General features: G+C 34.8%; 5 protein-coding genes across 5 annotated transcripts; 2 read left to right on the top strand and 3 right to left on the bottom strand.

Annotated features, from left to right (window-relative positions):
* The first annotated feature begins 4,801 nt into the window (after positions 1–4,801).
* On the top strand, positions 4,802–7,494 carry LOC132605557 (bZIP transcription factor 53). Its single transcript, XM_060318685.1, has 2 exons — positions 4,802–4,955; positions 6,550–7,494. The coding sequence occupies exon 2, from the start codon at positions 6,842–6,844 to the stop codon at positions 7,286–7,288; it is 447 nt and encodes a 148-aa protein (XP_060174668.1). The 5' UTR covers positions 4,802–4,955; positions 6,550–6,841; the 3' UTR covers positions 7,289–7,494.
* Positions 7,495–9,379: 1,885 nt separating this feature from the next.
* Positions 9,380–10,202, bottom strand: LOC132605558 (calvin cycle protein CP12-1, chloroplastic-like). Its single transcript, XM_060318686.1, has one exon. It carries the CDS (start codon positions 10,159–10,161, stop codon positions 9,778–9,780), a length of 384 nt encoding a protein of 127 aa, XP_060174669.1. The 5' UTR covers positions 10,162–10,202; the 3' UTR covers positions 9,380–9,777.
* Positions 10,203–15,092: 4,890 nt separating this feature from the next.
* LOC132605556 (pentatricopeptide repeat-containing protein At1g09220, mitochondrial) lies at positions 15,093–16,722 on the top strand. Its single transcript, XM_060318684.1, has one exon. It carries the CDS (start codon positions 15,217–15,219, stop codon positions 16,612–16,614), a length of 1,398 nt encoding a protein of 465 aa, XP_060174667.1. The 5' UTR covers positions 15,093–15,216; the 3' UTR covers positions 16,615–16,722.
* A 757-nt stretch (positions 16,723–17,479) lies between these two features.
* Positions 17,480–20,335, bottom strand: LOC132604903 (DELLA protein RGL1-like). Its single transcript, XM_060318261.1, has 2 exons — positions 19,237–20,335; positions 17,480–19,160 (listed from the first exon to the last, which is right to left on the bottom strand). The coding sequence occupies exons 1-2, from the start codon at positions 20,048–20,050 to the stop codon at positions 18,145–18,147; spliced, it is 1,830 nt and encodes a 609-aa protein (XP_060174244.1). The 5' UTR covers positions 20,051–20,335; the 3' UTR covers positions 17,480–18,144.
* A 1,268-nt stretch (positions 20,336–21,603) lies between these two features.
* Positions 21,604–22,461, bottom strand: LOC132606005 (uncharacterized). The gene has a single exon (XM_060319304.1). It carries the CDS (start codon positions 22,459–22,461, stop codon positions 21,604–21,606), a length of 858 nt encoding a protein of 285 aa, XP_060175287.1.
* Between the last annotated feature and the right edge of the window lie 2,471 nt (positions 22,462–24,932).

Genomic DNA, 24,932 nt, shown 5'->3' with positions numbered 1-24,932 from the left:
TGTCAATGAACGGATGAAGACAAAACGTTACAATGATAGTGGTTAATTGAGGAGAATAGGGAATTATGTACATTCATTACAATTATTATTCAATATAATTATATAGACAAAATCTACGAAAATTAAATACAGCTTATTTATGGTCCCTTATTGTTATTTATTATCATTTACTATTTCCTTTCTAATTATACCCATTTTCTTTCTTTATCAAAGCGTGTTCCACTCCTGATGAGTATCACACACCTATTCCTCCTTTTTTCTATATCCACGTTCGCTTTCCCATTAAATCCCACTATTTCGATCATTAACTAATATAATTGTAGCTTGAGGAGCACCTGTAAATATTACTTCCGATTTCAAAATCAACTTCAAAGGATTAGCAAAGAAGATAAGAAATGAATCTCATGCAGAGGAGGATTCGCCGCTGTTTTTCGAAAGCTCGCCTTTGACTGCATCAAAGTCAATTGATGAATATGAGAATGAAAATGAGACTTTTATTAAAGGTCCGGCGAGAAAGCTAGAGCTGTGTTTGATAGGGTGGTGAAATAGAGTGAATTTTTAATTTCATGAACATTTTTTCTGTTTTTGTATTCTAGAATATGCAACAAGGTTAGCAAACGAGTTGATGGAAATTATATTCTCCTCCTCTTCTTCTTTTTTTGGGACTCCTTTACATTATATTATATGTGATGAATTTATAGGATGATTATGAAAGTATTGAGATGGTAAATAAAATAAAAGGAAGAGAAATTGCGGAAATTTTGCATAAAATTTTGGAGTGAATTGAGAATTTTACTGATTTTACGTGAAAATTAAGACTAACAAAATTAAGAGAATATTCACAAAAGATTGAAATAAAACTAACTGCATGTGGCAAATTGCGGAGGTTATAAAGGATCCCCGCATTTTGATTACATCTTCCACGTCCATATGTGACCAAGATTCATGCTTGTGCATTTCCTTTATTCGACGGATTTATAGGTACTTCTCAGTATTACTTCCCTTATTTTATTTTTCTTCATTTTGCCTTTCTATTATTTTATTCTTAGATTAATTCTTTTGAAGATAATTATATTTGAACTTACAGCATATATCAAATATATATTAAACAATACTATTGTGTATTTCAATATAAGAGAAAATGTATTTAGTAACTTATGTATGTGAAATTTTTTGCAACCGCGCGAAGCGCGGGCCAATTTACTAGTAATATTTATAATCATACCTGATTAGGAGACTCAGATTACGATATGCTAGTCAAAATTGAGAAGGCTATAATTAGGAAATCGAACTTGAAAGAAGGTATTTAAAATATTTTTTTAATAAAATCATCTTGTTATAAGATTAAGAAAGGAAGCCGATACTACTCCTTCCGTCTCAAATTATCTGTCATTTCTTTGTTTTACATGTCCTTTAAGAAATATTAATTAGGAGAAGTATTTAACAAACTTTAACCTTATTTATGTCGAAGTTATAATCTCTTTCCATTAAATGTTTACTCTATTTATGTATCATCTTCATCAGTGAACAAAATTCTGCTAAGGGCAAATGAGGAAAGAATATTTAATTGTACCTTAAATTTTTAAAATAATAAATGATTTGAGATAACTATTTTTAATAATCACGACGGATAATTTGATACCCAGGGAGTCATATTTATTCTCTATAACAGTGTCAAGTAAGATCTTCGAGACTTGAATAATGACGATGTTTTCAAGAACGTGGATCATGAAATAAAAGATTTACTATTTGAAAATATTTTGCATTTATAGCAGCAAATAGGGAAAGATACAAGAAGTTTACCTAATAGGCCTAATTCAGGTTGGCTGTCATCGTAATGGGGTCAACCATATGAGTTATGACACAACTGCCCTTGAAATGATAATAAAATACCCTTGATTTTCTCAATATTAGACCCGAAGAAAATTGGGTCCCGTTTGTCGATGAGAATTATTCACTTTTTCCGCGGAATATTTTTTCATTTTTTTTTACTTTATGTTCTCTATTGAGCCGAGAGTCTTTCGGAAACAGCCGTACTACCTTGGTAAGAGTAAGGTCTGCGTACACTCTACCCTTCCCAGACCCCACGTTGTGGGATTTCACTGGGTTGTTGTTATTGTACTTTACGGTGTTTAGCCATAAAAATTTCAAATACAACTTGAAGTTATATTTGAAATTTAAAAAACAACCAAAACTTGTTTTTCACTTTTTTTCCCCCACTATTTTCACTTTCAAAACATTCAAACAACCAAATATTCTTTGCAAAAACTATAACCAAACACAACTCCATTTTCAACTCCAACTCCAAAATACCAATTAAAGTGAAAAATATTTGATTTTCATGACCAAACGCCTACTTACGATATGGAGAATAGAAGCTCATAATAGATCTCTCATTCACTTCTCCTTATTGTCCATTTGGTACATCATCGGCTACCTCATCTTTTTTAGTCTTTGCGCAGGGGCTTGACACCCTTTCGCCGGGAAGTTATATTGTATAGAAGGTGAAATTTTAATTTTATAAATATGTATATCAGTGTTGACTCCCCTTGATATAAGTTGAAGGTTGAACATAGAGGTTAAGGAATTGTAAAATTTCCCTAAGGTCACAGGTTTGAACCTAGGTAGCAACATATCTATATTTTTTGACACCTCTTAATATTAATTCTGGCTTCGCCAGGTTGAAAATTCTTTCTTTTGACTTGGACAGAATAACTCGAGACTATTTGTTGAAAGCTCACAATAGTCCCTTAAGTTTGGAGTTCCATTCAATTACTCCTGCATTTTTTTCGAGTGTACTTAGCATGAAGAAAATATTTTTTCCAAAAAATAAATAATTTTTTTACTCATTTTTTTATATTTAGTACGCAAGTTGAAAAATATCATTGTGTTGTTTTTCCATTTCCACACGTTATCCGTTTTTTTTTGTTTAGAAGGGGAAGGAATGAAACAAATTTCCCTAGTAGAATATGTCCAGAATCTGATTGAGGGGCAATCCCAACTACGGATATATAAGAGCCAAAACTGCTAAGGGCATTCCATCCAGCGTAAGCATCTGGATAATCTGGAATGCGACGTGGCATACCCGAAAGCCCTAAGAAATGCATAGGAAAGAAGGTCATATTAACCCCGAAAAAAGTGATCTAAAAATGGATTTGACCTAAAGTTTCGGGGTATGTCCGACCAAAGATTTTACCTACCCAATAGTGAAATCCTGCAAATAAAGCAAAAACGGCTCCCATAGAAGGTGCATAATGGAAATGTGCAACCACATAATAAGTATCATGTAGAGCAATGTCTAGCCCTGAATTTGCCAGAACAATTCCAGTGAGTCCTCATATGGTGAACAAAAAGATGAACCCTACAGCAAATAACATGGGGGTTTTGTATTGTATCGAACCCCCCCACATGGTAGCGATCCAACTAAAGATTCCCATATGACTGGAAGTGAAAAGAACTAAGAAAAAGGGAAGAACAAAAGTCAATATAGCCTTTGTTATCTCAAAAGTAATTCTAAAAGCGCGTGTTGTATTTTTTCTATTCAGAAATAATATAATATGACCTAATTACTAAGTTCTACATATTTATATACTAGTGAGTGTTAGTAACCTGTATTCAAAAATATACTTAAACAGAAACAAAAGCAAATTTCAGAAACGAAAATCAGAAGAACAGTATCTGAAAATATGTGTAGGAATTAAATCGAGCCCACTGAATGCACAGTCTGTCCTTAAGGAAATTATTCCCCTCAATGTACCCGAGGTTATGGAATATATCCTCCCAGGATAGAACGATTTACTCACCGTAGTAGCGGTACTGCAAACTTTGGTGACAGCGAACCACTCGAAGGTTGTAAAATCACACAGAATTTTTATGAAGTGCAAAAGAAGAAGATAGAAGAATTCATAATTTTTCATTCGGAAAATCTGAAGGGATGACTAGATATTTATAACCAACAACAGGTGTCTGTTAACGAAATAGGTGTGTCTTTTCTGAAAAGGTATGTGCCTTTTCGACAAAAAAAATATTTTTCCGAAAAAGGCAAAGGAAATAAAACTTTCATTTCCCATTCACACCAAATACCTAACAGTGAGACATAACATATAAAGAAAGAAATAATTATATTGATGACTATATAATATACATGATTGTCTTAATTTATTAGGCAAATTCTTTATTCATGGAATAATATCTATAATCATACCTAATTAGGAGAATCAGATTATGCTATTCTAATCAAAATAAAAAAGATAAATATAATACTACAAATCAAAAAAAATATTATTAGGATATCAAACTTGAAAGAAGGCATGTAAAATATTTTTTTAATAAAATCATATAGTATTATGATAGGATTAACAAAGAAAGCTGATACTACTATTTATTTTCTCTATATAACAGTGTCAAATAAGATCTTCAAGACTTGAATATTGGAGATATTTATTTTCATGGCATAATAAAAACGTGCGATCATGTCATAAAAGATTTGAATTTAATAGTCTCTCAAAATAAAAAAGAATAAAAAAAGTGTTCACTTATCAAATTAAAAAATAATTAACCTCAATTTTCTAAATTTAGCCCTATTAAGTATTGTGTGATCGAATCCCAATATATATATTTAATTAGCGATATTTTAATTAAATTATCTATTTTTATCGATTTTTTTTTTAAAAAAGCGTGCAAATAGCTAAGTAGACACTTTTTTTTTTACTGTTGGGACCAACAAATATTAAGGAAACATACAAGAAACTTACCTAACAGGCTTAACTCACCTTAGCTGTCATCACAATGCACCAATCACATTACAACTATGACACAACTTTTCTTAAAATAATAATAAAAAAATCCTTAATTTTCTCAAAAAGATTCTTCAAATCTCCTATATAAACCCCCATATCTCCACCTTCATAACATTCTTTTGGCCCTTTAGGTTCTACTACTCCCTCTTTGCAAAGGTAAGTTTCATTTTCCCATTTTTTTTTTTTTTAAATTTGGTTTAGGGTGTTTGTTTGTTTTTTCTGTTTTCCTGTTTTTAAGTCTTCTCTTTGTTTGTTTAATTTATTTTTGATGATTTTGCTATTTGTGTTGTTGTTATGATAAAGAGTAGATGGATCTTATAGCAGATTTTATTGCTATAGCTAATATTTATATTTGTTGATTTAAAGATTAGAGCTTTTTAACCAAGAAATGAAAAAAGATTTGAACTTTAGTACTTTTACCTTTATATAGGGATTAAAGGTATCAAAAGCAACTTTTTTGGGTAGGTTAATCAGCTGATCTCAACTAATTTAGTGACATTTGTTTTAGGGTTTGCAGAAACAGTAATTTGGATGAGTCCTGTTAGTAAAACATAAAAAAATACTTTTTTTTTTGGGGAATCAAACTCACATTTCCAAATATTTCAAAAATCCAAAAGGCTCTGAAGACTAGTCTTTTTGAAAGATTTGAAAAATAAAGTTAAGAAATCTTGAAAAGGTTAAAACTTTTTTAGCAAACACATTTGAATCTCACGAGGGTCTTTTATGTTATATTTAAAATTGCTTTGTTATGAGTTACTGAGGGTATTTCGGAAACAGCTTCTTTACCTCCAAGAGGTAGGGGTACCCTCCTTAGAGATTACACTGGGTACGTTGTTGTTGGTTATTTCAATCATGCACTCTTTCCTAAACTCAATATTTGCTTTTTTTATTTTTTTTATTTTCTGTATTTTGGTTTAGGGTATTTGTTTGGTCTTTTTGTTTTCCTGTTTTTAGTTCTTTTGTTTGTTTTTTTAATTTATTTTTGATGATTTTTCTATTTGTGTTGTTGTTATGATAAAGAGAAGATGGATCTTGTTGCAGATCCTATCCCTATAGCTAATATTTATATCTATTGAATCAAATTTTATAACTTTTTAACCAAGAAAAAGAAAAAAGATTTGAACTTTAGTACTTTTACCTTTATATAGGGTTTAAACGAATCAAAATTTACTTTTTTGGGTAGGTTAATCAGCTGACCTCAATTAATTTGGTGACACACTTAATTTAGTGACATTTGTTTAAGGGTTTGCAAAAACAGTAATTTGGATGAGTTCTTTTAGCAAAAAATTAAAAAATAACTTTCTATTTGAAGATCTTAAACCTCACATTTCCAAATCTTTCAAAAACCAAAAGGCTCTGAAGAATAGTTTTTGAAAGATTTAACTTAAGAAATCTTAAAAAGGTTAAAAGCTTTTTTCAGCAAACACATTTCAATCTCAGATAGTCTTGTATGTTATTTTTAAAATTGCTTTGTTATGAGTTATCTGAGCTGAGGGTCTTTCGAAAACAGCCTCTCTACCTACGGTCTGCGTACACCTTACCCTCCCCATACCCCACCTTGTGGGATTACACTGGGTATGTTGTTTATTTCAATCACGCACTCTTTCCTAAACTCAATATTTGAGTTTGCAAGCTCTAAAATAGATCCATGAGTTGATTGGATTATGTTCTTTTTGTGGTTGAATTTTGTTTGCCTTCTGTTCGCGTTTGTGAAAAGATTTCTAATATAGTTTGTTGTGTTTGATTGCAGATCTTTCTTGTGAATACCTTCACTTCCTGTCTGGATTTGGATCTACTCAGGCAACTATTGGTTTCTTACAAAGTTTCAATGTTTGATTCTTAGTTTCAAAACTTCTTCATGACATCCTCTATACGCACACGTAGAATTCGGATTATGCACTCTTTCTCTGTAGTCTTTCTTCACTGGTTCTACATGTTTAAATGAACTAGCCTTCGTAATCATTGTCCCATTCCAATTTATTTTAGAATTTCCATAGCCACACCATCACTTTAGAATTGCACATAGTTTCCTATTATTTCACATGGCTTCGGCTCAGCAACTACTGAGTTCTGGTTCTGATGCAAAGTTTGACGAAAGGAAAAGGAAGAGAATGGAATCCAACCGTGAGTCAGCCAAGAGGTCACGGATGAAGAAGCAGCAGCGTTTGGAGGAGTTGATAAGCGAGACGACACAGCTGCAGAACCAGAACGGTGTAATCCGTGATAGGATTGATTCTGTTGAAAGGAATTACCGGGCCATGGATGCGGAGAATAACGTGTTGAGGGCTCAACTTGCAGAATTGACTGATCGGTTGGATTCACTGAACTCGCTGACCGTATTTTGGGCTGATACTACTGGATTTCCTGTTGATATTCCTGAAATTCCCGATATTCTGCTAGAGCCATGGCAACTGCCTTGCCCAATTCAACCTGTCACTGCTACTTCTGATATGTTCAATTTTGAGCCTTCTGGTCTGATGATGATTTAAGGAGTATCTGTTATTGATATTAATGATGTAGTGTTTGTTTCTGTCTAGTCAGGGTTGGCTACTATTTATATGCGAATATCTAGTTTGTTGTTTGTACTAGTAATTTGTCAATGATATTTTGGTCTCTAGGTTTATATATGCATCTTGGAGTAATTTGAATGATATTGGCCTTTTGTTTCGATGGAATTGCTATGTTCAGTCTTTGATATTGTGGATCAGTTTATCCTAATTTTAGCCTGCATCACGTGTTTACTGTTTTGATCATTGGTGTCAATGCTTATATGGAGAAAAGAGTTTCCACAAGGAATTCTCTTTTCTGTCTTTGATTTGATAAGAGTAGAACAACATGTATTTCTTTCTATTTGTCCTAGCCTTGGTAGACAAAGTTATGCGGTATCTGTGCTGGTGGGAAGTAGAAGGTACTCTGTAAAATTAATCAAGGTGCGCACAAGCTGACTCAAACACCACAATTATCCAATAAAAGAAACAGTAGAGCAAGGGGTAATCAAGAATTTCTGCTTTCATGGAGTTTATTTGTTTTATCCAGGAAAAAAGCCTACTTCATTGCTTACGAACTAAGGTATGACATTTAGTCCATATTCAATCACTGAATCTTTGATATTTGTAAATTCGTACTACTGAATGTGGAGAAATATAACTCCAAAGTACACTCTTTCTCCAATTTTTTGTGGGGGAAAAGAAGCTCCGAAAGGGTTTAGCCTTGCGCTGTTTCTTCTGCAATTTCTCAAGTAACTTGTGATTGAATTTTTAGGAATAATAGTTATAAGTTACTTGAATCAAACTGATATGATGAGTCAAATTTATAAAGAAATGAATTCAAGGGAGGCTTAGTTGAAAGTTGGAAAATTATACTCTTTAGCAAGAAGAGGATTTCTCAATCATGTTCTGTTTCACCTTAAATGCTAGCATTTTCTTTATAGTTCGTGTCAAAAAGGTCAAAAGAAGGATAGTTATTAAATTTAATTTTTTCTTCTTTTCATTTTATCTTTAACAAGAAGCTTTTATATTCACTCAAATGATATGACATCTCTGATCATAAGTTTTAAGAGTCTTACCTTTGTTTTGATAAACTCCAATTGAGAGAACTACAAAGAGGTGGAAAAGTGTACTCTTAAGTAAGAAGAGGATTTGTTAGAGAACTACAAAAAACTCATTTAGACTTTGAGCCTAATTCAACCCAAAACGTTAGTTCATGAGCTGTGAAATTTCCAAAACTATATAGGAAATTAATCCCACAATCGATGTGAGATAACTTATACTCCTCTAGTTATAGATAAAGCTAAGAGAAACATCCTTGATGGCAAATTCAAGAAAAATGTATAGTACGAATTACTAGTATGATTGTTGGATTATGATCTCTTACCTCTCAAACCAAACGATGCCTTACTTTCTTTCTTAAATTTCAAAAGCAACAGCTACAAAGGGGTGGAAAGGTATACTCTTGAGCAGGAAGAAGATTTCTCAATCATAGAAATTAGATATTACTTACTATATACAGAACTCTTCTAAATTGAAAAAAAGAAATGGTCTTCTAAATTGACAAAAAAAAAAAAAAATGAATTTTGAGCTTAACTTAAAATGTTAGCTCATAAACTTTGAATTGCCCAAACTCATGTAAGGGATTGATCCCATATCTCCCCACTGAGATAGCTTAACATAGATAAAGATAAGAGAAATATCCAAGAAAAGTTTATTGTACGAACTAATATAATCAATTACTCATCATAGATAAAGAGGAGATTAATTAACTTTAGCAATATTCAAGAATTAATATTCATCGAGAAAACATTGTTTTTCTAAAACACAAAGTATCAAATTACCATCCGGAAAACACAACCCAGCGCATCACTTATCAATTATCATAAGTGCGGCACTCATCTGTCTCAGGATCATATTTAAAGGACCAAAATAAACCTACTTGCATCCATAAAGGGACAATTTTGGCTAAAAACTCCGGAATATTCCACAATTTCTAGCAAAATAAACTAAGATACTGAGAGTTGGAGAAGTGCTCTTCAGCAAGAAAAGGATATCTTAAATCATGAAAATAGCTAATTAAATCAATTATCATAAGTGCAGCACTCATCAGTCTCAGGATTATCATAAATCAGTAAGTTCTAAGAAGAAAGATCGGAATATTTATCTCATAGAGATCATTGATCTGATACCAAATCCCGGAACAACCTGTGTAACTTTATGGTATACTCATGGATTGGCCAGTTCTTATATGGAAGGCTGCAATTTCTTAATTGCCTCGGTTCCTACTCCTGCTAAACAAATTCTTCATCATGTTTTAAACGACAAGTTTTGCAATTTTTTTTAATTCGTACCGATTCAAACTATGTCAATACACCATACATAAGATAAGATTAACTTTAGCAATGTTCAAGAATTAATATTCATCCAAGATAACACAGTGTTTTTAAAACACAAGTATCAAATTACCATTAGAAAAGCACAACACATAATCAATTATCATAAGTACGGCACTCATCAGTCTCAGGATTATCCTTGCAGTAATTCTCCAATGGATCAGAATTATCCTTCTTCTTATCCCTTGCATGGCTTGCTGCTGCACTTGTCTCTTCCACAACATCCCATGCAGCTACACACTCACCGCTCACTGGATTCTCAGCACACGCTTCTTGTGCTTCTTTTACACTTTCCGCCACTAAATCAGATAGCTTGTTGTCAGGTGTCGCACGTACTACATACATCTTGCGGTATCCAAATTGAGCTGATGATGAGTTCTTCCATGGGTTGTTAAGTGTTGGGTATTTGAAGGATTGAGTTTCGGATGATTTGGATAAGATTCTTGGGGTTGTGAGACTAACACCAGCTATGGAAGCCATTTGCTATTTTTGTTGGGAAATGAAATGATTTTTTAGGATGTGAGAAGGTATATGTATCATGATGAAATGAGTTAATGAGCACATATTTCTTATCATTTTGTTGGCCAATGGTAGGTGTACACGTCGTGAGTATGACTTTCTGGAAGATATTGTGAGCTAAAAATATCTTGGCTTGCTCATTTGCCGTGTGAGAAAATTTCATCAAATTATAGATAGATAGGTAGTTAGATACAGAGAAAAGAGGATAATACTAGGGTACATGTTATATTTGAGGGGCACCCAAGGATGATGTTTGTGCAATATTTTAAGGCTTAATATATAGAAATTTCCTCAAATTTGCTAGTAAATTTAGACACTATTTGTTTTCAATTAAGCATCTGAACACATGATAAAGTATTTATATTAGACACTTTTGGTGCATATTGCAATTTTTTCTTATGCGTTATTTCAAATGCTCATTGTCTAGATAACTTAATCACTTAAAATATGTCACCTCCTTTAATTATACACATCATCCTGATCAATTAAAACATGTGTGGGGTTTTACGACTTATTAAGACTAACCGTATAGAGGTTAAAGGAGGTAAGGAAGGTGATGGGCGGAGTAGCAAAGAGAGAGAAAAAAAAATCAAAATTAAGAAGAAAAGCTATGCTAAAGGTTCAAATTTACCCCTGGTTTTAAAAAATTAATGCTTAATTGCGAGATACGTGCATGGGTTAAAATTTTCTTTTATGCATATATATTAAATGTTGAATTACCTTGATGTAACACCTCGTGCATTCGGGTTAAGATTTGTATTATAAGATGCGGGTATAATGAACCCAATTTTAGTAGTGTATAAATGGTGTTTGAAACCCAATCAAGACTTGAGAAGAGTCTTTGGGCAAAACAAAGTTGAAAACCACTCTACGAGGCATGTTTGCAAGTGAGTTTATAGATGGCCTTACTTCCAACGACCATAACCCCATTATTAATTTGGAATTTGGGAAAACTTTCTTGATGAAAGTTGTATCCCTTTGAAATAGCTTTCCAACGGTATATTATGGGCCTCAAACGGACATCTGTGCAAAGAGTTATGCCCATTATACGACAGATTGTCCGAGCAGAAGAATTTTGACGGACCATTTGACGGTCCGTAAAACATTTTGACGGTCCGTAAAATATTTATACGGTCCGTCAAATGGTCACAGAGAATGATATTTCGTTGGTCAGTTTTACGGTTCAATTTTACGGTCCGTAAAACAATTATACGGTCCGTAAAATTGACTCAGACCACCGTAAAATGAGCACAGAATGTCCAAATCACTGGAATGGTTTTACGGTAAGTTATACGGTCTGTAAAACCATTATACGGGACGTAAAAAACACCGTAAAATGAGCACAGAATGTCCAAATCACTGGAATGGTTTTACGGTGAGTTATACGGTCCGTAAAACCATTATACGGAACGTAAAAATGGGCGTAGAATTGCCCGATGGGTCAGATTTTAAGATGTTAATAAGAGACCCAAACCCATTTTTTTTCATTCCCATTTCTCCTACACGACTCAAGGGTTCTCTAGAGCCATCCAAACACTTCATATGCAAGAATCCAAGTGAAACTAAAGATCCACTTCATCAATCCACAAAACTAAGTGTGTGAAACACATCAAATCCATTCAAGTCAAGAAATTCCATGGAAGGTGGAACTAGGGTTTTGTTCAAGTGAAGCATTTCAACTCAAGGCTTATTCCTACAATAACTAAGGTAAGTTTTATGATGTTTGCTGATGATTAAAGTGTTGATAAGTTCTTGGGAGAATAGTAAATGGGTTTGATAAAGAGAATTATATGAACTATGCTAAGGTTTTTGGATTGTTGACTTGGGATTGTTGTATTCATATGGGTAATGAAGAATGATGTTAATTACATCTAATTAATATTGTCGAATCACCTAGAAGTAATAGAATGAGAATTGGGTGAAGAAATCACCATTAATGAAGGTTGTGGAGCTTCATGCCCACCAAGTGTTTGATAAAATGCTTAGATGAACAAAACATGGATATTGTTGCTAATATAGAGTCCCTATGACCTGTATTGCTATAGATTAAAGTTGAAGGGATTGAAGGACATTGTGATACACTCAAAAGCAGGAAGTTAAGGTATGTAGAACTTCCATCCACATGTGGGAATCTCTACGTTCTTCCACATGATCCGTTTCTTAAAATCTATGAAGTTCAAATCCTAGGGCATTAAACCCAACATATTGGTAGCCCGTAATTACGTATGTATGTATATAAATTTTGTATCTATGTTCGTTATTGTATTCCTAACCTTCCATTACGGATATTAGGAATCCTATCTTATTCCATGAATCATGAATTCTTTCTCATGTGTTCTCATTATGTTCATATGAAACAGTATGATTTTATTTTACAAGTTACAAGCATGTTTTCAAGTCAATTACAAATATATGATTATGAACTATTGTATTACTCATAAATCAAGAACATGTTTACAAGCTATTTCATGAAACCATGTTTACAAGTTATTTCGTGAAATCATGATTTCAAGACACACAAGTTAATTCACGAAAGTCATGGGCTTCTTAGCCAATTATATTATTTTCATGTTCGGGAGTTGTATTAATACCGAGAAGGCTCAGATAGCCTGAAACTACGTATGCCAACGTAGGATAAGGATCGCTCCGCCCAGTTAGGACGATTTCTTCATATTTTCCCCATTGAGGGAATTTGGATCCATTCATGTCATGTTCATGTCTCGTGCCCCGACAAGGTACGAGATGGCTTAGCTGATCGGGCAGAGATCAGACTCCACGTTTCTCCCCGTGGTGGTTCATGTCGGTATTACAGATTATTACAGATTATTACAGATTATCTCATGCTTACAGTACTCATGATTATGTTCAGTTCCAGTACTCAGTTTCAGTTTTAATTTCATGTTTATGTACTCATGCTCATGCTCATGTTCATGTCCAGGTTTTCAGTTTCAGTTCTTATCATGCTATTTCATGTCCCATGTTATTTCATTCAGTTGTTTTACATACCAGTACATTCAATGTGCTGACGTCCCCTTTTATTGCTCGGGGGCCTGCATTTCACGATGCAGGTACTGATATACAGGACGACACATCTGCTCAGTAGGACAACGTTCGTATCAGCTTATTGGTGAGCCCCATCTCATTCGGGGTTTAGTCAACGTTTATTTTATGATTAATTATGCATCTAAAGGTATGCTGGGGGCCTTGTCCCAGTAAGTATGTTTTCCAGTCAGACTCATGATAGAGGTTTCATAGACTAGACAAGTCAGTTATGTCATGTCAGACATTTGGAGTCGTATAGCCATTTTGGCTCACTCATGTTTAAACAAGTACTTTATTAAGTATTATGACTTACTACGTTTTATAAAGGCTCATCATGCATTCACGTTATATTCCGCTTATGTTATGTATCATGATGATTCAGCAAGTCATGTGGTTCGCTCGGTCACATGCAGTCAGGCACCGAGTGCCGTGTTACGTCCAGGCCATGGTTCGAGGCGTGACACTTGAACAGAAGCGAGAATTGGTAACATTCAAATGTGCAATTTTTTGTATTTTTTGCTCTTTTTAATTTATTTCTAGAGAATGATCTATGCAGATACACCATTATTTTTTTTTAATATCTTTTTAGTGTCTAGTGTAGTTTTTTGTGTTGCAGATTTCAGGATTTAATGTGACTTTCTTTTTCCTCTATTTCCGTCAAATCTAATAGGTAGAGCTCAGTACTTCTTCCGTCCTAATTTATGTGATATTTTTCGCTTTTTCAGAGTTAATTTGACTAAATTTTGAAGCTAAATTGGATCAGATTAACTTAATATTTTAAGATTAAAATTTATACATCTGAAAACTACATGAAAAGTACTATACTTGCAATTTTTCTCATATCAATTTGGTAAAGAAATGCAACTTATAATATTTGTCAAAGTTCATGCAGTTTGAATTTCGGGAAGCAAAAAGTATCACATAAATTGGGATAGAGAGACTAAAATCTTATGAAGGCTAAAAGTGTTAACTTTCAGCAAATCTAAAGGATCAAATCCGTTAATTATATACTTAAGTGATTATTTTAAACCTAATCTCAAACTGAAGGGACCATATTTGTCAATTTTTCTCAAACTTGACTAAACAAGCTAGGCAGCAGTTGCAGCTAGCGACCTATAGAAGCATTTTTTTTTAAATAGTTTTTTCATAAAAGGTTTTTGTTGTTATATTTGTTTGAATCGATTACAAGTAGCACTTTTCATGACTTATTATGTGATACTTTTCGCTTTTTCAGAGTTAATATGACTAAATTTTAAAGTTAAATTGGATTAAATTAACTCAATATTTTAAGATTAAAATTTATACATCTGAAAACTACATGAAAAGTACTATACTTGCAATTTTTCTCATATCAATTTGGTAAAGAAATACATCCTACGATATTTGTCAAAGTTCATGCAGTTTGAATTTCGAAAAGCGAAAAGTATCACATAAATTGGGACAGAGAGACTAAATATCTTATGAAGACTAAAAGTGTTAACTTTCAGCAAATCTAAAGGACCAAATCCGTTAATTACAGACTAAAGTGATTATTTTAAACCAAATCTCAAACTTAAGGGACCATATTTGTCAATTTTTCTCAAACTTGACAAAACAAGCTATGCAGCAGTCTCAGCAAGCGACCTACAGAAGCATTTTTTTTTTTAACTCCATCCGTTCACTTTTACTTGATAATTTTAGACTTTTTATGATATTTAAGAAAATAATAAATGAAGCGTATATTTTTATTGGATTTGAAAAAATAATTTGAAGTGAATATTTAATACTATGAATAAAATAGGAAGAAAAAAATTATCTTATCTTAATATGGGAAAAATGACGAGTAAAAGTAAAAAATTTATATTTAAAATAGTGGGTAAGTAATAGTGGAGTAAATAGTTTTATCATAAAAGGATTTATTGTTATATTTGTTTGAACCGATTACAAGTAGCACTTATCATAACTTAAATAAATCATGAAACTTTGCTACTATTAATGGGTAGAGATATTAATCACCTTCTTAACCTCATTAAACAACACCAAAATTACCGCAAAGCAATTAAACAAATTCATACTCAGTTAATATTCACCACTGCAGTAAATACATTAAACCAAAGTTCATTACCCATTATATTAACTCTTTGGAACTCTTTAATTAGACATTATGCACTTGGTATTTTCCCACAAGAATCTTTTTTTCTGTTTAAACAATTACAGTTTCAATATTACCCCATTATATTTTTTGACAGCTTTACATATTCATTCTTGATTAAAGGATCAGCTAATTTAGGAAAGTTTTGTATTGGGAAACAGATACATTGTTTGAGTTTGAAAGATGGATTTGAATCCCATGTTTATGTGCAAACTGCATTGGTTAATATGTATGGGGAGTGTGGGTTTGTTGGTGATGCTAAGAAAGTGTTCGATGAAATGCCTGTGAGAAATATTGTTACTTGGAATGCTTTGATTAGTGGTTCTATCAAATGGGGTGATGTTAAGGTTGCTCGGGCTGTGTTTGATGCAATGCCTGAGAAGAATGTGGTTTCTTGGACGGGACTTATCGATGGGTATACGAGGATGGGTCGATTTAACGAGGCTTTATCGTTGTTTCGCGAAATGGTTGTGGTTGAGGGGATTAAACCGAGTGAAGTGACTCTTTTGGCGATATTCCCGGCTATTTGGAATGTTAGGTGTTTAGAGTGTTGTCAAATGATTCATGCTTACGGGGAGAAAAGTGGTATCGATGTGTTTGATATACGTGTTATGAATTCACTTGTAGATGCTTATGCTAAGTGTGGAAGTGTAGACGATGCTGTGAGTGCTTTTGAGGATATATCGGGTGAAAGAAGGAATTTGGTATCGTGGACGTCGATTATATCAGGATATGCGATGCATGGGATGGCAAAAGAAGCTTCGGATAGTTATAACATGATGGTGGATGCAGGTGTTGAACCGAATCGCGTAACGTTTTTGAGTATGCTCAATGCTTGTAGTCATGGAGGTTTAGTGGATGAGGGGCTCGAGTTTCTCAGGAAAATGGTTGATGAGTTTGGGATTCAACCAGACATTAAGCATTATGGCTGCTTGATTGACATGTTAGGGAGGGAAGGTAGGTTAGAAGAAGCAGAAAAGATAGCGTTGGAGATACCTAATACTATGTCTAATGTTGTGATTTGGAGAACGTTATTGGGTGCTTGTAGTTTTCATGATAATGCGGATATGGGAGAAAGAGTTATGCAGAAGATCATGGAGATGGAAAAAAAATACGGTGGTGATTACGTGCTTCTTTCGAATATCCTGGCGGGTATGGGCAGGTATGTTGATTCTGAGGTTGTGAGGCGAGTGATGGATGAGCAAAATGCACTGAAAGCCCCCGGCCTTAGTTTTACTTAATGTAAGATTGTATACTGATTGATATATTGTTTATATGTCACATTTCCCTTGATATTGTTCTTTCACCAAATTGGTACTTTTCTGCATTTCTTCGTTTATTCTCATTTATTTTGTCCCTCCTTTAGCTTGTCGCTTAAACTGATCTCAAAGCTTTGGCTATCGGAAGTTGTCTCCTGATCTGATTAATGCTAGTTCTCTTTACTATTAGGCGGAGGCCTGATTTGGAAAATTATGCCTGATTTTTACGTTTATGCAGTCCGATCTTTAATTTTTAATTAGAAAGGCTGCACGGGCTAGCTACTGGACGCTAAAATTTGACTACAAAATCTTTTACACAATGAGCTTACAGCTTCGGTGCTTGATAGAGATATAAAAGGATGAACAATTCGGCAATCTATCAACGAAAGGTTTCGCAAATAACCATTAGAGTAAACATGAAGGAGTTATCAGGAAACCAGCATTTTATAGTAAATGTAGACAAGAACCTGCTCATATAATTAAGAAGGTGTCCCTAGAAACTATTTTTAAAACAAAATATTGCTAGGCTGAGTGGTCATGTCTTGGACTTTTTGTTTTCTTGCCATAGTTATAGTGTTACTGTTCACTCCCTGGTTCTTTCATTTGATTAAATGAAATTGAGAAACGAAAAAGGTCTTCCATCCATGGTAGATTTGGGTTTCATGGTAAAAGGATAGTTGTTTGAAAAATCTTGGAGATATCCACGATAGTAACACCACAACAACTACTACATCTCAATAATCCCAAGCAAGTTGGGATCGGTTATATAAATAGTCACTTACGATTCTGTTTAATCTCATCGCAGATCAATATTATACAAATAACAAAAAATAAAAGGTTCTCTTAGTTTTTTGGCATATAAATCTTTGCAGGACTAAAATACTCTTCCAAAACATAGGACCTTTAGTAAATGTAAATATGTAATAACATGACAAACATTATTCCCTATTAATCGGTATCTCCTATGTTGATCTTTTTCTTCCGTTGTGTCCTATTTTTCGCTAGGTCTACATGGATTCCAATAGATTGTAGGTTTTTCGAGACAACTTCCTTCCATGTAATGGGGTCTACCTCGCCCCATTTTAACACCTTTACTCGCCATGATCTCAAACTTGCGGATAGATGCATCTGGAGTCCGACTCTGGAAATAACCCAGCCATTTCAAGTGACCTTCTCTCATTTTATCCTGGATGTGTGCTGCTTGCACCTTTAGCCTAGCTACAGTAAATCCAAGGGTATATAAAAGAATAGAGCAAGTAAAGTATCCTACTTATTTCCATCCCAGCAGAGACAAAAGCACTAGTTAATTTCTTCCCATTTGTCGTAGCCTTGGTGGACACAGTTAACTGATAGTTGTTGCTGGTGGGAGGTGGTAGGTATCCCGTAGAATTTAGTCGAAGTCCGCGCAAGCTGGCTTGGACACCACGGTTATCAAAAAAAAAAAAAAAGTATCATACCTATTTCCTTAACATGGAATTATCCTTAAAGCTGCCCTTTCAGTGTCTAATGTCTTTACAAGAACTTCCAAATAGAAACAGATTCAATGGGTGTTCCCTTCCATCCGACAAGGAGGGCCTTCCCATCATTTTGAACATTGCAGGAACTTCCATTGGTAAATTGCTTGAGAATCAGATTCGCTTGATACCAAGATGACTCACTGAGCTCCATTTCCACCATTCCAAACCTTGCAAAGTATGCTCTCCATACATCAAGCTTCACATTCCGTGTGAACCTTTCCGCATCGTCAGCTGCAATCATATTTCGGATACCTTCACCAATATGAAATTCTTCAATCCTCTTTCTGACCAAATTGTCTCTATCCATGCAGTCCTCAAAGCAATCAAAAAGTGCACTATAAAAGAAAAGTGCCTCCACAAAACGGTTCAAAAATGAAGGTGAATTATGGTTTGCTTCAACCTCACAAACAACAACCACAGATGGTTTTAGTCCTCTGATTACTCGTATCGTATTGTCCAAATAATCTTGCCTGCAAATCATTGTCCTTAGTACAGTGTAACAATAGACAGCCACAGTTTCATCTGCTTTAACATTGACTGATTCTACCCTGAGATCTTTCATGTCAGACATAAAGACTATATCAAATGAAAAGGGCAGATTCAAGGAATTGGCAAAACTTTGTAATCTCTTGCCTGTTTCTTCGATTTTCTCTTTTTCTTGGTGTCCAATGGCTGTTATCTTCAGAAGCTGAATTGGACAGTCACGTTGTTGTTCTGCAAGAGCTTGCATCAAGCCCGTACACTGAATTCCAGTTCTAATATTAAAGTCAACCAAATGGATCTTGGTTGCACCTTTAACATTTTCAATTATTGCTTGAACTCCTGCGAATTGCATCACTTGACCAAAGGGAATTTCTTGGTGGCAGGTTAAGGCTTCTGCTGTGGTACCTAATGCCAGAGTGCTTAAAAACCTTAATTTTCTTTCAAAACTTGGGGACCCTCCTACTTCTCGATCAATCTTTTCTTGTAAAGCTTCACCAAAATAGAAACAAAGTCTCTGGATCGGATTACCTATTCAAGATATAAATAAGTAAATCAATGTGTGTTGTACTCTCTCTAATAACTTAAACTTTTAGATGAACGTTACCTGTAACAGATGCCTTCCACAGGCAGCATGCAATAGATTGGCTAGCTAAATGAAATTGCTGCTGATCCACTTTTTCTGCAGCAGCTAGAAGGAGGTGAACAAGTTCCATGTCCTTCGTTTGCTCTATGGAAAGGCCCGAAAGTGATGAAGCATAGGGGTGTATAAACATAGAAAGACCGTCTACCCTTTGGGTGGAGTACTGGATATATCTTTCTCCAGCAACCCGCAAGATTTCTTCGGTTGACAACTTAGGGATGTTACTTACACGAGCCTCGTTGCTTAGTACACTGCTCAAGTTTTCCTTCTTGAACAATCTCCCACAATTGTTCAAGAGCTCCAAAGATGCTAAAGAAATGGGATTTATTTTCTCTCCATGGACATTGTTAAGGCTTGGCACCTGAGGCTGAATCCTATTAGATGCTTCAGGGGTCTTTTGAATTTGGATAGGCTGAGAATCATCACTTTGTGTCCAATAATCTGGGATGTTTTCTTGGTGATCTTCCAATAACTGAACTTGTTTGTCTGATGTATGATTCTCTTGATATTTAAGGTCAAATACAGAGTAAAGAGAATCAAGATTCTCACTGTCCAATTCAAACCAAGGATCGATGACGCCATTGTTGATTAAATCATTTCTCCGACACCCTTGAAGATGATTGTGACCACCACTGAAATCGATGGCAGGGATTGAGATTTGATCCATGATCCCAACTCCAGGACTAGTTAAAGTGCTGACCAAATGAAGTAGTCTTGGTGATGTTAGGCTTTCACTAACCTGTGTTTTACTGCTGGAATATATATCAAGGGAATTCATTCAGTATGAGCTCAAACAAGGTTGAAAGTGAAGTTTTTGTCCTCGTGGAAGCAAAATAACCCGGTCATGGCGAAAGTTTAAAAGATTGAAGCCACGGTGATTTTGTTTCCATGGCTAGGACAAGCAGAGAGTCCAAACGAAAGATAGTCCTCTAAGGGGTCGTTTGGTAGGAGGTATTAGAGACAATAATACCGGTATTAGCTTTGGTATTAATTAATCCCTTGTTTGGTAGTGTTTTCAACCTATGTATAACTGATACAGGTATTAGTGTATTAGTTATACACCCTATTCTTATACATTGTAAATCATGACATTTACAATATCAGTACTATTCCTATTCTAATACACCCTATTCAGTACTATTTAGAAATTATGGATGTTATTTAATACAACAAACAAAACAGTCGATAAAAAATAATGCCAGCATAACTAATTCCAGCATTACTAATCCAACATTACTAATACACCCAAACGACACCTAATAGAATTGTATCGTTTGTATCTGTGAGAGCAACTTTGACTGAGGTAGCCAAGATCATAGGCCTTAACGAGTTTGTTTGATTAAGGATTATATGCATTTGGACTAGACGCTTGAGACAATGAGAAACTGTTAAATGCATAATGCCATGGTTGGGAAGAAATGACCAATGAGAAAAACTAATCATAAAGTATCTTATCAAGATGGATCATAAAAGAAACAAGAAAGAAAGTTTGCAGACCAAATGTTTGTCTCAGTGGAGCATAGGTTTTGATGTTTTTTTTGGTCAAAGCAACCCAAGTCATTTTAGTTATGACAAGCACCAGATTGCTATGTCAATCCCATATATGGAATTGATATCATATGACTTTTTCTGGCTTGTTCGTTTCTAACTTAAAGCAAATAGTAAAGAAACATACAACAGAAAACCCATATCTGATTTTTGGGCATCCTGGAAATTGAATAGGTCAGCCTAATTGGAAAAACTTATACCTTTCCTTAGATTTTACACAACTGAAAGTCTAGATTAATGTCATTGTGTGTCATTTGTGTATAACTTCCATTCAGTAATGGTTTTTTCTCTTCCTGGTGAAATGGTCTTTTTTCAATCCTAACAGGATTTTGCCTAGGATATTACTCATCACCTGTATATTGGCACCCTTCATGAAGTGCTAAATATAGTTTTGCTGTATGTCTGAGAACAATGACATTCAACTTCTCCTGGTTTATTCCTTTTTAAAATTTTAATTTTTGTAAAAGTAGTATGTGAGTTATATAGTAAAAATCCTTTCAATGGTAAAAGTCCCAGGATGTGTTTTAAGCAGAGAAGGATAGAGGGGCGGACCTGTCATTCTCGAGTTTCGAAACGTTGTGGCTGGCCCAAAGGGTAGACTCCAGACAGATTTCTCGGTAATAAAAGAATGGATATTTGTATATGCATTTGTTTTTCTCAAAAATAATAAGTACATACATGTCCCCTTCTTTGACAAAGCAGAAAAATAATCTAATTCTCTTTAACAATCAAGATTACAACTGTTAACAGAGACAGGAAATAAAATGTCAAAACTCTTATCTCTCAGACTTTGTCATCATTTCTTGTACAACAGCCTGCATTGTCTGAATCAACCACAATATTCCCACAAAACGACACAAAGGTTAGCCAAATAAGTGCCTTCACAAGCTTAACCATACCAATTGCCACAGTCACATAATACAACCACCAACCGACAAAATCAACCAAACCAACACTACCAAACAAGTCCCTATTCATCTCAGCCACAACCACTAAAGACTCAACTTCATCCCTCAACTTGCACCACCACAATATACCAAAACTCATGGCCATAGCCACCTTTTCGACAACCCTATCCTCCGTTTCAACACCGAAAACTGTGTCATCCACAACCGGCTTCACCACTTTCTTGGACCAAAACAACGTGGTCTCGTGCAATCCCAAGAAAAACATAACTCTGGTCAATAAACATAATCTTTCGTGGCTAAAACTAGAACCATCTATTCCAACGGCTATGCTACCTTCTATCCCTATGCACGCGCAAATTTGAAACATGGAAAGAAAAAACCACGAAGTATAAAGACCAGGTTTAGAAATCATGTGATCAGACAGAGTTCGTCCTGTCAGGCATTGGTTCAGAGCAGAAATGCTGACAAGTGGAACTAGTACATGAAGAAGAGTGGGATTGACGTAGAGGAAGAGTCTGACGAGGAGTGAATCAAGCGCCGTGTAAGCTGAGGTGGCGATGAGATAGCGGGTGACTGACAGCCTGGCGAGGACGATAAAGGAGAGAGGTAGGAGAAGGCTGAGGAGGATAACGGTAAGGCATTGAAATGACTCTCTTAACAAATTGACAGCATAGTCGGAGACTGAAATGACTTTCTTCTCTTCATGGTGGTATAATTCTGAACTCAAACCCATTTAATGTAATTTAAATTTAGTTCACGAGAAAAAAAAAGACTGCTTTTTGTGTTAGCAGCAGGATTTGAGAAGTACATAAAGGGATGAGGAGTATATATTATGTGATCAAAATATCTGAAGAAGAAACAAGAAATTGAAAAGTATAAAGTGGTTGCCACGATGATCTCTTCTACATAAGGTTGACATACGATATTTAATTTTTCTTTTCTTTAACGAGTTTGGTGTGTCTATTTTTTATGGAACTTATCCAATAATGTACGTAGTACGTACTTCAGACTTCCGTTTATTCTTTTCTTAGCCAATTGGTGATCATAGCACGTAAGATATATTCATGATTAATTGGTGTCTTTTTTTCATTTCCTAATCTAAATTAACGCTCAACATAAAGATATGTTGCCCAAAGTTCTTTAAAAATGTATAGAAGAGAATTTAGTCTTACGACACTCACCTAAGTAAGCTTAAAAATCATATTGAGACACCTAAGTATGCCCAAGAGGAAGAAACTTTTTCTATTTTTATCAAGTATGATACGTGCTCAACAACTTTTTTGTATATAATTTAGTATATAGATGTATATATGGATAGGGAAAGAAAGCATCAGCAAGTAGACTTGTTCACGGTTTAGTTTGAATCGGGTTTTTTCCTAAAAAGAAACCAAACCAATTAAATCAATTTAGAATCAAACTAAACTAATTAAATCGATTGTTCATCTGCTGGACTTTTGTCTGTTTTTCTGATATTGTCGATTTCTTTTTTAAATTTGTGAGGTACATTGTCAAAGTACATATTCCCCACAGCAAGTTCTGAATATTCAGGAAGAACTGACCATTATGCGTCATGTATTTGCATTCTCATTAACATTCTAATTTTCACATTGTTAAGTGGATGTAGTATGAACTACGTGCTATGAAGAAACGTTTTGTTGTTGGATGATTAATTGGGTTCCTTTTTGGGGGTGAAATTCTTAAATTAGAAGTGATCGTGACAACGACAAATGCCACCAAATGCAACGTGATGGCATTATACATGTGGGCTTTTACTTGTTCGCCCAGACTCCAAGATTTAGATTTGCCCTTAAAATAGAATATTATTAACTAAACAACCACAAAGGACTTGGCAATATTTGGCATTTGCATCAAAAGCGGCCTCCATTGATGGCGGCTTTATCAAAGATTGCATTTGCCGTATTATGGCATAGTGTAATAGAGCAATTTTGGTAAAAACTTATTCGCCACATTCAATATTTACACTAAACCATATAAATTTATTACGGTTTAGTCTTTAATTAAAGTTTAGAATGTGTATTAATTAACTGCGATTTAGTGATTGGAGTGTATGTAAAAACATGTGTCATATATTCATCGAATTTCAAATTCATTTCGGGGCGTTCAACTACAAAAGTCATCCATCTTGTAAGGAGATTGTTGGAGCAGTATAGGGACAAGAAGAGAGACTTATACATGGTGTTCATTAACCTGGAAAAGGCATATGATAAAGTCCCTAGGAAGGTCCTTTAGAGATGTTTGGAGTCTAGAGGTGTACTTGTGGCCTATATTAGGGTTATTAAGGACAAGTACGATGGAGCTAGGTCCCGGGTTAGGATAGTGCGAGGTGACTCAGAATACTTCACGATCATGATAGGGTTGCACCAGAGATCAACCCTTAACCCGTTCCTATTTGCCTTAGTGATGGAAAAATTGACACAACATATGCAAGAGGAGGTGCCGTGATGTATTTTATTCGTAGATGACATAGTATTGATTGACGAGATGCACGATGGAGTTAAAGATAGGCGGAAAGTTTTGAGAAAAGACTTAGAGTCCAAAAGTTTTAGGTTGAGCAGGACTAAAACTGAGTACCTGAAGTGCAAGTTCAGTGACGTAATGCATGAGGCAAAGGTGGAAGTGAAGATTGAGGCATTGGCCATACCCAAGAGAGAGCTTAGCTTCAAGGATCTTCAGTCCATAATCCAAGTAGACGGGGAAATTGACGATGATGTCGCACATCGTATTAGAGCGAGGTGGATCAAATAAAGTCTCGCCTCCAGGGTACTGTGCGATAAGAATATGTTGCCAAGACTTAAGGTAAGTTATACAGAGTGATGGTTAGACCAAATTGTTGTGTTGGGCAAAGTGATGTCCAGTCAAGACTGCACACGTTCAAAAGATGAAGGTAGCAGAGATGAGGATGCACATATGGATACGTGGTATTTGATATGCTCAAATTACACTTAAGTTAATGGCGTAAAGCGGTCGCTATCAAATATAGTAACCCAACTAGGTTGCGGTTGAATCCCACATGTAATATGGGTGAAATGGTTACTTTTTGTAGTGCTTTACTTGACTCTAGTCGTAATTCTACTCTAAAGAGTTAGGTATTTCTATTAGCTATTTTGATTTAACATTACTTGAATTGGAGAAAGATATCACGGTTGTGTCCCTGTTGATAAAGTGTAATGCTACAAGTGTAAT

Source organism: Lycium barbarum, chromosome 8 (genome assembly GCF_019175385.1).
Source record: "Lycium barbarum isolate Lr01 chromosome 8, ASM1917538v2, whole genome shotgun sequence".
NCBI lineage: Eukaryota > Viridiplantae > Streptophyta > Magnoliopsida > Solanales > Solanaceae > Lycium > Lycium barbarum.
This window is presented reverse-complemented; position numbering and strand designations above follow the sequence as displayed.